Source organism: Mesoplodon bidens (assembly GCF_964165515.1).
Source record: "Mesoplodon bidens genome assembly, chromosome: 13".
Taxonomy (NCBI): domain Eukaryota; kingdom Metazoa; phylum Chordata; class Mammalia; order Artiodactyla; family Ziphiidae; genus Mesoplodon; species Mesoplodon bidens.
In genome coordinates, this window is record NC_138169.1 from 36032442 (window position 1) to 36045109 (window position 12668).

General features: G+C 38.1%; 1 protein-coding gene across 1 annotated transcript in view; it reads right to left on the minus strand.

Moving 5' to 3' along the window:
* Positions 1 to 12668, minus strand: part of SMCHD1 (structural maintenance of chromosomes flexible hinge domain containing 1) — a 128727-nt gene that overhangs the window by 104630 nt on the left and 11429 nt on the right. Inside the window, exons 4-5 of the mRNA XM_081252522.1 lie at positions 8940 to 9022; positions 8148 to 8278 (exon numbers count right to left, since the gene is read on the minus strand). Of these exons, the coding sequence (XP_081108648.1) occupies positions 8148 to 8278; positions 8940 to 9022 (214 nt within the window). The remainder of the gene's footprint in view (positions 1 to 8147; positions 8279 to 8939; positions 9023 to 12668) is intronic.

Below are 12668 nucleotides of genomic sequence, written 5' to 3' on the forward strand. Positions count from 1 at the left end.
CCTAAGCAAAAACCCTAATACAGCAAATAAGGCTAAAAATACTAATTTCCAGTAGGTTTTAGATTTGTGTAAATGAGTCCAGAAAATTCCTATATCCACACTCACGGGCTATATAGATCTCCCTTCATGAAGATAAATATAATCTAAGATCTTAAGAAACAATTTTGCATCACAGAAGGAATCCTCTGGAGAATTTAGAAAGTTGCCTCCCTCAAAATAAGTTTCTATCACAGTCTAAAAAAGTTTCAGAAACTATCTCATTCTTATTCTTCATACAATATGAGGACACTATATCTTTGTGAAACAATAGTATTTATTAGAAAAGAGAAGCAAAATCTGCATGAAAATGTATGATAAAAGGTGTAGAAGGTAAGAAAAAGGAATAGGAGAGACAATCAAATTAGTAAAAAGAAACAGTGTAAGTGACTGCCAGGAAATATGGTAGAGAGACTATGTATATATATTTAGATCTCACTATCTCCAATCTATCACAGGGAAAAAAAAATCAGCCACAATGAAGAAAGTGACATATGGCCATAGGTAACTAACTGAGCTTCTGGAATACACGTGTCTCATCATCTCGATACAGATGTGTCTCATCTGTGAGACACAATGGAAATAACCAAATTAAAGTAGGATGCCTAAATCTACATTCTCTAAATTCAAGTAAGTACAAATATCTACTTGAAAGTTCATCTTAATTACAGAAAAATACTAAAGACATTTGAGCTTTTTCTTTAGGAAAAGTAGGGAAAATCCTGTTGGGAGTCCATTTCTACAACCTAAAAGTGGCATGGGAAATGGGCCATGTGGCATGCTATTTTTATTTTCCCAAAAACAGCTGACTGAGTTGAGAGCATTTTAATTGCTGAGCAAGTTTAAAGTGCAGAAAGTAGCACTGATCCAACACACATCTGAATTATGGCCACCCAGCTGGCCTAACTGATGTCACCCTTCTTTCTTCCACAAAATAATTAAATGAACACATAGTATTACAACAAAGTTCTAGGTATCTAATTTAACTTATGATTGTAACAGTGCCTCAGTCATGAGCAAATTTCCTAGGTCCAGGTAATGTTCTTTATCTTAGGGGTTTGGATTAGACCAGCGTATGCACTTGTCAAAAATCAGTTAATTGAGTGATCACTTCCAGAATGGCAAAGTAAGAACCTATGAAAATCCACTCGTTGATAAACACAAAAACAACACCCCAAAAAATTGTCAAAATCAACTTTTTCAGAACTGAAAAAATTAACTTAAGTCTTGCAACAATCCAAGGAGTGTTTACTTAAGACACATTGATGAGTTTTGGTACAAACTGCAAGCTCTGTTACGTTTTAACATACCCTCTCCCATTCCCCTCTCACCAGCTCCACAGAAGCCTTGAAAACCAACAGCCCTGCAATCATGTTGAAAACTAACAGCTTAGGAGTCGCTGGGATGTGTTTGGAGTTCCCCAAAAGCTCCTTCCCCGTAGAATTGCCATTATTGGATCTGACAGTTCCATAGAAACTTCCATTTGCAGGGTTTGTCTTTATTTGACCTAACTCAGAACTTGCTCACTGTGAAAACCATTTTCCTTGGGTCATTTGTCAAAAACAATCAGTGGCAGATGTTTACCATCAAAGCTGACTAAGGGAATGAAAACAGTGGGAGAAAACAAGAATCTGGGCAAAAACTTAAGAAAAAAAAGCTGGGGAATGAGAGGTCCATAGTGGTTTTTAAAAGCTCCAACACAGTCATGAGTATCAAGGTCACACTCATGTGCAGGATTGTATACATACTCAAGAAAGAACTGAGAAGGCTCTAATCTCTTATTTCTGGTTGACTTTGAGGTTTGGTGCAACCAAGAGTTAAAGGCTAAGGCAGAGCTGTAAACTTCCTGCTGGAACAATAAAAACAGCTCAGTGGGGCTTCCCTGGTGGCGCAGTGGTTGACAGTCCGCCTGCCGATGCAGGGGACATGGGTTCGTGCCCCGGTCCGGGAAGATCCCACATGCCGTGGAGCGGCTGGGCCCGTGAGTCATGGCCGCTGAGCCTGCACGTCTGGAGCCTGTACTCTGCAACGGGAGAGGCCATAACAGTGAGAGGCCCGTGTACCCCCCCCCAAAAAAAACAGCCCAGTATGCACACAGAACCCCTTGGCAAAAGCTGTAAGACTTAGTGGTTCCAGACATTCAAGGAAATGTCTGATCACTAGTTGACCACAAAATTAACTGAGCAGAGACTTAAGAGGCAACACAAGATGAAGAATACAGGTTTTACAGAATTAGTTTAGGGAAGTCACTACACAAACAACAAAAAGACAAAAGCAACAGTAAGCCCTGGGGAGAGAGATAAATCTGATTTCCAGATTTGCCACACTATATAATTTAAAATGTCCTATTCTAGGGACTTCCCTGGTGGTCCAGTTAAGATTCTGTGCTTCCAATGCAAGGGGCACGGGTTTGATCCCACATGCCAGGCATGGACAAAAAATAAATAAATAAAATAAAATGTCCTGTTCTAAACAAAAAAACTATGTGCCACACCAAGAAATATTGAAGTCTGGCCTACACACAGGGAAAACAGCACTCAGCAGAAACTGTCCCAGAGAAAGCCCAGGGATTAAGTAGACTTACCAGACAAAGATTTAAGTCAGCTTTTCTATAACGAATGCTGAAGAGGGTGTGGAGGAAAGGGAACCCTCCTATACTGTTGGTAGGAACGTAAGTTAGTGCAGCCACTATGGAAAACAGTATGGAGGTTCCTCAAAAAACTAAAACTAGAGTTGCCATATGATCTAGCCATCCTACTCCTGGACATATATGTGGATAAAAATATAATTCAAAAAGATACATGCACCCCTATATTCACAGCAGCACTACTCACAATAGCCAAGATGTGGAAACAACCTAAATGTCCATCAACAGATGAACAGATGATGAAGATGTATACACACACACACACACACACACGCGCGCGCGCGCGCGCGCGCGCAATGGAATACTACTCAGCCATAAAAAGGAATGAAATAATGCCATTTGCAGAAACATGGATGGAACTAGAGATTATCATACTAATTGAAGTCAGAAAGAGACAATTACCATATGATATCACTTATATGTGGAATCTAAAATATGACACAAATGAACTCATCAACAAAACAGAAACAGACTCACAGACATAGAGAACAGACTTGTGACTGCCAAGGGTGGGGGTGGGAGAGGGATGGAGTGAGAGTTTGGGGTTAGCAGGTGCAAACTAGTATATATAGGACAGATAAACAACAAGGTCTTACAGTATAGCACAGGGAGCTATATTCAATATTCTGTGCTAAACCATAATGGAAAAGAATTTTTTAAAAAAGGAATGTTATATATATGTATAACTGAATCACTTTGCTATGCAGCAGAAATTAACACATTATAAATCAATATTTTAATTTAAAAATTTTAAAATAAATCAGCTATTTTAAATACCTTCAGTGAACTAATAGAAATTATGTCTAATGAAGTAAAGGAAAGTATGAGAACAGTATTTTACCAAACAGAGAATATCAGTAGAAACAGAAACTACAAAGAACCAAACAAATTCTGGAATTGAAAAAAAAAAACAACTGAAATGAAAAATTCAGTTAGGTGGCTCATGAGCAGATATGAATTGGCAGAAGAAATAACCAGTGAACTTTAAGGCAGGTTGATTGAGATTATTCAGTCTGAGAAACAAACTGAAGAAAAAAACCCCATCAATGGAGGGGATAAGATGAGCCACAGAAGGACAGGAGAGGAAGAATATTTGAATAATGGCCAAAAACATCCCAAATTTGATGAAAACATTAACCTAGACATCCAAGAAGCTCAACAAACACCAAATAGTATGAGCTCAAAAACTAGTCATGCCACAAACCATTAAAAGCCAGAGAAAAAAGAGAATCTTGAAAGCAGAAAGAGAGAAGTGACTAGTCACATACAAGAGATACTCAAGATTACCAGGTGATTCCTCATCAGAAACTATGGAGTCAGAAAACAGTAGACTAATGTATTCAAAGTGCTGATAGAAAAAGACTGTCAACCAAGAATTCTTCATTCAGCACAAGTAGCTTTCAAAAGTAAAGGAAAGAGATTAAGACATTCACAGATGAACAAGACCTGAGGGAATCTGTCATCAGCAGATCTGCCGCAAAGTAGCTATTGAAGAAGAGTCCCTTGGACTAAACTGAAGAGACACTAGAAAGTAACTTGAATACAAGAAAAAATAAAGAGTAAAGCAGAGATAACTACATAAATAGAAAAAGACAGTATAAGTGTATTTTTTATAACTCTTCTCCTGATTTAAAAGACAGGTGTATAAAGCACTAATGATAAAACTGTGTTGACAGGGTTATAATGTATAATGATGTCCTTTATATGAAAATAATAATACAAAGGAGCGGGAGGGGAATGGAGCTATATAGGAGCGAAGTTTGTATTACTATTATTATTATTAATTTTTTTTTGCAGTACGTGGGCCCCTCACTGTTGTGGCCTCTCCCGTTGTGGAGCACAGGCTCCGGACGCACAGGCTCAGCGGCCATGGCTCACAAGCCATGTGGGATCTTCCTGGACCAGGGCACGAACCCGTGTCCCCTGCATCGGCAGGCGGACTCTCAACCACTGCGCCACCAGGGAAGCCCTGTGTGTATTATTGACATTAAATTGGTGTTAATCCAAAGTGGACTGTTATATATTAAAATGTTAATTGTAATCCCTAAATAAACAACTGAAGAAGTAGATTAACAACTATTCAAAGTATATTAGTGATTGCAACGAGAGACAAGATTGACTACAAGTGGTTACAGGGTTTCTTCTAGAGTGATGAAAATGTTCTGGAATTACTGGTGATGGCTGCACAACTTTGTGACTATATGAATTACATTACCATAAAAAAAATTTAATGAAGATATACTTAAGACAGATGTGAGCATTTCAATGTAAATTTTACCTCAAAAAACCCCCCTGAATTCTACATAATGATACCAATACTTAAAGCAGCAGGACAAAGTTTACTGACATCTGTAATTTATTTTGAACTGAATCAAAAAATGAGATGACCTGAAGGTTAGTCGGATAAAAAGATACGTGGTAATGCAACTGTCAGTGGTAGAAACTTACTATGAGTATCTTGGGTGCTGACTGTAGAATTTCAACTTTTCTGTATATTTGAAAATATTCATAAAATTTTGAGGAAAAGAATAGTGTTCAGTAAACATTCAGATCCAGCTTGTGGACTGTTCTACAACTAGCCTGAACCCTACCAAAAAAAAAATGACAATTTCATGAAAGACACAAATGTGGGGAATTATAGAATAAGGGAGAAAAGAAAGACATGACAAAGGGGAAAAAATCTGAATATGGACATTAGATATTTTGAATCACTGAGAAATGTCTTGGGTATAAAGGTATTATGGCTATTTATGAGAACATCGCTGTGAAGGAAATAGAGGCTACAGTATTAAGCAGTGAAATACCATAAAGGTTGCAACTTACCTTCAAATGATTTAGGGAGAGAAAGTGTGTGTGCACACATGTGCACACCCACACATACATGAACAGACAGAAGATAACTAATGTGGCAAAATGTTAACATAAATCTAGGTGAAGGATATATGAGTGCTAATACTGCTCTTTCAACTTATTTGCTGGCTTTTTATTTGAAGTTTTTTCAACTTATTTGTTGGTTTATTTGAAATTTTCAAAATCAAAAAGTGGAGGGAAAGGTAGTACCAAGGTGGGTGAGAGTTATAAAGAATATTGCCAAGTTAGAACTCTCACCTCATCTCCCTCTACCCTCCCCTTCATATGCACTTAACCACACTGGTCTCCTTTCCCTCTTTCAAACGAAACAAGCTGATCACAGTTTCAGGGTCTTTGTATTTGTTGATGTTCCTTCTACTTGGAATACTCTTCGCCCAGATTTTCGCTTGGGTTTTTTTTCCTTTTTTTTTTTTCTTTTTTAATTTTTTTTAAATTAGTTTCTGCTTTATAACAAAGTGAATCAGTCATACATATACATCTGTTCCCACATCCCTTCCCTCATGCATCTCCCTCCCTCCCACCCTCCCCATGGGTGTTTTTTTCTAATCATTCAAGCCTCAATTCAAATGTAACCTCAAAGAGGCTACCCTCTTTTCTAGTCACCTTACCTAAAGGAGATGGCCATCAGGCTCTAACATATTACTCAATATTTTCTTAACAATCAGTAACTGAAGTGCTTATACATTTTTTGGTTTACTTTTGGCTTTTCCTCTACTACAACATAAGCTACAGTCAAGATAGTCAGCTGTTTTGTATTTGTAGGCTGTCCTTCCTTTTCTTCCACAACCTGTCTCCTATGATACCCATCCTTATATCCAATAAAAAACTAAATTGGAAGCAGTAAAACAACTGATAATTTTTTCTATAGGAGTAGAAGCTAGAGGAGTGAGGGGGGTACAACTGATGCTAACAGAAACTGGAGTGGGTTAAGGGACTGATACTGGACTCAAAGACAGTATGAGTACATAACAGCTATAACAACAACTTACTGTTTACTGATACAACACCTATAAAAAGCTAGGACTAGAACATGCAACAGGTAGATTTCTACCAAAAATTAAAATTTCCCTAACATTTGAATTAAGTTTAAAAGTCTGTGTTGTGCTAAAATCTAGAGAAATCTTAATAAACTGTAGGCTCTACTTCTTTCTACTCTTCCACTTGATTTAACTAACATTTTTCTGACCTTTTTGCCCCAATCTTCCAGCTGTTCTCCTTTCATTTCTACCTAATATTTCTCTCTTATGCTAAATTCTATCTTTAGACCATGAAAGACGTGATCTTTGCCTTCTTTATGGCTATTTTATAAATCCTTGAAGTGGCACGTATTCAAGAAAATAGTGAAAAAGAATAGTTGCAGAAAAATCTGAAGCCATGAATGAGAAGTAATAACTAAAATGATAGCTTGTATTTATTGACTGCTTATCATTTGCCAGGCTCTAAGGATTTTACATGTACTAACTCACTTGGTTTTCACAAAACCTTATGAGGTATTATCCCCATTTTACAGACATGTAAACTGAGATAAAGAGAAGTAAACTACCTTGACCAGTGTCATACAACTAGTAAGGCTAGAATTCAAATGAGACCAAATGATTCCAGAGCCCTTGTTCTTCACTTATTGCTGCCTCTCACCATGGCATTGTAAGTCTTTACAATTCTGATGAAAATTCTGAGAGTGCTGAAATTTCAGAAGTGAGAAGGCAAAGGTGTTAACTATATTAATTTTACACATTATTGAGATTGGTCCTTAAATTTGGGTGACTTTCCTTGACACAGCAGAGAGAAAAACAGGACACGAACAAATACTAACCACTTAATAAGAATGCCAACTGATTCTTCCCAAATGTGTTTCCCGAAGAACACAATATAGCTGCCATAACTATTGTATTTAGAGCCATGAGGTTGGATGGAATCACCAAGTGAGGAATTAGGAGAAGATAAGGGACCAAGGACTAAGCCCTGAGGCACTGAAACATTAAGAAGATGGGGAGACTTCCCTGGTGGAGCGGTGGTTAAGAATCCGCCTGCCAATGCAGGGGACATGGGTTCGAGCCCTGGTCCAGGAAGATCCCACATGCCACGGAGCAACTAAGCCTGTGTGCCCCAACTACTGACCCTGCGCTCTAGAGCTCACAAGCCAGAACTACTGAGTCCGTGTGCCACAACTACTGAGCCCGCGTGCCACAACTACTGAAGCCCATGCGCCTAGAGCCCATGCTCTGCAGCAAAGCCAAGCCACGACAATGAGAAGCCCACACACCTCAACAAAGAGTAGCTCCCGCTTGCCGCAACTAGAGAAAGCCTGCATGCAGCAACAAAGACCCAGTGCAGTCAAAAATAAATAAAACAAAACAAAACAAAAAAACCCTCCTATATTACCTCAGGAAATACAAAAAGAATCATTCAATGGAAGGGCACAATATGATTTATGCAGTTTTGACTATTTCTAAGTATTGGTCATAAAAACCTAAATAAATATGCTGATAACATCAAAACCACCAATGTATCATGTATAACTAAAGAAATATGAGTTCTTATCCTTATTAAAATACCCAGCTGCCCATAAAAAAAGTGAGTAAGGTTTTCTAACCTTTCAAAGTCACCTTGCCTTGTAAATTTTGACAACCTATACACGGCCCAGTTGTTAAGCTGTTTAGAGGTCATTCCTCTTCCATTATCTATCACTGCAACGGCAGGTTTTCCTTGTGTTTCATCAAAATGCTATGAAATAAAATAAGTTCAAAAAGATAGGAAGAGTCAAATCAATATTAAAAACATGAAAAGTTAATATAAAAAAAGTGATTCATTGGGCTCACTCATACATTGCTGGAGGAAGTATATATTAATACAACTTTCTGAAAGGCACTTCAGCGATATGAATCAAAGGCCTTAGAATTCTTTATGTCCTTTAACCCAGAAATTCCATTTCTCAGAATTTAGCTTGAGAAACTAATCAGAGATATGTACAAAAATCTATAAGGATACTCATCACGCCAGCACTGCTTACAATGGCAAAAATATAGGAAAAAAATCTAAAAGTTCAACAACAGTAGACTGATTACATAATTTATATTATAGTCAATAAACCAAACAGCAGCAGTGGTATATTATATTGCAGAATATTCATGATACGGCAGTGTTTACAATGTACTATTAAGGGAAAATAAAAGATCACAAATAACAAAATGTACACTATGATCACACATACATGTATACATATATGCATAGAAAAAGGGCATGTGAAAAAATTTTAATGACTGAAGAGACATCAGATAATTATTTCTACTTTTAGTTTATCTTTATTTCCTAATTTTTCTCCAATGAACCTGTAGTACTTCTATAAAAGGACACGTTAAATTGCTTTAGAGTATTGTTTCCTTACCAATTTGATCTGTATTCTTCTAACACCAGTGTTACGAGAAGTGGCAGACAACGAATTATCAATTAATTCTGCAAGAGCAAATGCTGGAAGAGAATGAGAAAACGTTATTGCTTAAGTTTTCCCTCCTAAATACTTCATATAAAAGTTCAAAGTAGGGCTTCCCTGGTGGTGCAGTGGTTGAGAATCCGCCTGCCGATGCAGGGGACACAGGTTTGTGCCCTGGTCCAGGAGGATCCCACATACCGTGGAGCGGCTAGGCCCGTGAGCCATGGCCGCTGAGCCTGCGCTCCGCAACTGGAAAGGCCGCAACAGTGAGAGGCCCGTGTACCGCAAAAAAAAAAAAAAAGTTCAAAGTAGAAGAAACTCTGAAGTACCTTAAGCCATCACTTTTATTTTCCAAAGAGCTAGAATTAAAGTATTACCCTGATCCTAATGACACAAACATAATGAAGGCATCACCAATCACCACCAGCATAAAAAAGCAGTCACCAACCAGTACTTGCATGGCACTACACAGCATGAGTCAGCCAGCCGTGATTCCTGGCTTCAAGGAGTTTATAATCTAAAGACAGACATACACACATAAGAGACAAACAGAAGACCATAACCATAAAATCAAATAGTAGTCTGTGGTACGTAATTACATCACGCACAAGTCAAACGTAAGCACATTTTGACATATGAGTACAACTATAAAGCAACTATAAAAGTGTCTAGGGGCTTCCCTGGTGGCGCAGTGGTTGAGAATCTGCCTGCTAATGCAGGGGACACGGGTTCCAGCCCTGGTCTGGGAAGATCCCACATGCCGTGGAGCAGCTGGGCCCGTGAGCCACAACTACTGAGCCTGCGCGTCTGGAGCCTGTGCTCTGCAACAAGAGAGGCCGCGATAGTGAGAGGCCCGCGCATTGCAATGAAGAGTGGCCCCCACTTGCCACAACTAGAGAAAGCCCTCGCACAGAAACGAAGACCCAACACAGCCCTAAATAAATAAATAAATAAATAAATAAATAAATTTAAAACACTAAGCTTAACTGGAAATCTGATAACCCTGTTAAAAAATAAATAAAAAAAAATAAAAGTGTCTATTGAGAGCTAATTTAAATACAGATATCTCACAACAGCAACTTGTGAAATGGCAGAATGTATCTGCTTAACTGACACAAAACTGCTCTTAATTTCCTACTACACAACCAGCCTGACCTTCAGTTTATCACTGGCTCGGCATTGTTCCTAACATTCTCCTTTCTCCAGGGTCAGCACCCAAACTATTCCTCACTTTTATTCCCTTAATTAAAAGGGGGAACATACTAAATTAATGTCTCTTCCCTTGAAGCTTAACCCAACTTAAGCATCATTAACCCACAGAGTAGCACTCCAGCAAGCACTTCCACACTCTCAACACTCAGGGGATGTCTATGTTTATAAGCTAGTTAGAAAGAAGTTACCACAAATCTGATATGTATAAAGACCTGGCGAAGGGTATTAACTAGGAAATGGAGAAGTAGGGATACTGTAGGAAATGCGAGGAAAAAGAGTTAAGAGAAATCTTAAAGAAAGAAATGAGTAGAATTTAGTATATGATTAAATATAAAGGGAGAAAGAAAAAGAAATCCAAGGTGGTTTTGAGTACTTGCTCTAGAAGACTGAATAAATGGTCATATTTTCCATAAAATTTAGAAGGAGAAAAATTTAGAAGGGAGGAAAGAAAAATTCAGTTTTAGATGCGATGCCCTAGCACTATATCAAGCTCAGTGAGTAGAGGTGTTCCACAGAGCTGGAACAGACTATGCTTAATAGAGAGAGTAAAGACAGCCAGAGATAAATGCTTCATTGACACAGAATAGTTTAAGCTTGGGTAAGTTCATTTCAAGTATAAAAAGATCAACATGACTTAAAGAATTATCCACCATACAGTCAACAGTAACCAGAAGTAGCATCAAAGGCACAGGAAACAGAGGCAGGGAAAGACCCAGGAATTTAATGTGAAGTCACAGAAATCAGAGCAGGAGTTTAAACAGTGATATTCTCTGCCTATTCATATAATGACAGTAGAAATGAAAACCCATATAACCAATCTGGAAGGTACTTAATCTATACCAAAAGTCTTAAAAATGAATGTATCTACTGACTCCCTGATCATACACTTAAAAACTTATCCCCAGAGAAAGAATTAAAGATTCATTCAATATGCAGATATTTAAACCCTTTCACCTAGATTCACATGTTGTTAACATTTTACCACATGGCTCCTATGCATTTTTTAATTTTTATTTTATATTAAAGTATAGTTGATTTACAATGGTGTGTTAGTTTCAGGTGTATAGCAAAGTGATTCAGTTATACATATATATAAATATATATATTCTTTTCTTACATTCTCTTCCATTATAGGTTATTGTAAGATATTGAGTATAGTTCCCCTGTGCTATATAGTACGTCCTTGTTGGTTATCTATTTTATATATAGTAGGGTGTGTATTTTAATCCCAAACTTCTAATTTACCCCCCACCAAATGCATTTTTGACTTAGAATATTTCCAACTTACATGGGTTTATCTGGTATAGAGGCATAGAGGAAACATAGTTTGCAATTTTAAATAGGGTGAACATGATAAGTTTTGTTGAGAAGGTAATAGATAAACAAGACCTGAATGAGGTGAGGGACTGAGACAGGGGCTATCCAGGCAGAGGGCCCTAAGCTGAGAATAAAGCTGGCAGTGAAGAGGAATGAACAACAAGAAGAGTTGTGGAAACAAAGTCAGAGAGATACAAAGCACAGCTTCTAAGACCATGCATGTAATTGTAAAGACTTCGGCGTTTATCCTTAGTGAAACAATCTGACTTCTCAAACCTTATGTGTACAGGCATGAAAAGAGAGAGACGAGGCCACTGTATAATCTCGGTAATCTATGATGGTGCCTCAGACCTAGTGTTACCAACAGAAGTAAAGAGAAATGCTCATTTTAAGATAAACACTGAAGATAGTGCCAAAATGATTTTCTGAAAGATTGAATGAGACAAAGAAGAATCAATTGGATTTTTGGCTTAAGCAACTAGAAAGAACCAAAATTAATTTGGATGGAAAACTATGTGTAGTATATTCCCATCTTAGATATCCTAGCAGAGATGCCACATGGGCAAGTGGACAGACAAAACTGGGATTCAGGAGGTAAGTCTGGCATTATTTTCAATATTTAACTAAAAATGACCATTTCTCACTACCTCCATTTGAGAGTCACTTCCATAACTATGGTATTTAGAGCCATGAGACTGGATGGAATTACCAATTGAGGAATTAGGAGAAGATAAGGGACCAAGGACTAATCCCTGAAGCACTGACACATTAAGAAGATGGGGGGACTTCCCTGGTGGCGCAGTGGTTAAGAATCCGCCTGCCAATGCAGGGGACATGGGTTCAAGCCCTGGTCTGGGAAGATCCTACATGCCGCGGAGCAACTAAGCCCGTGTGCCACAACTACTGAGCCTGCGCTCTAGAGCCTGCGAGCCACAAGCCTGCATGCCTAGAGCCTGTGCTCCGCAATGAAGAGTAGCCCCTGACTGCCACAACTAGAGAAAGCCCACGTGCAGCAATGAAGACCCAACGCAGCCAAAAATAATAAATAAAATGAATAAATTTATTAGAAAAAGAATTAGTCACAAGAACATTCAGTCATTTGTAACAATTAAAAAAAAAACTGAAATAACCTGAATGTCTAATAACAACAGTACA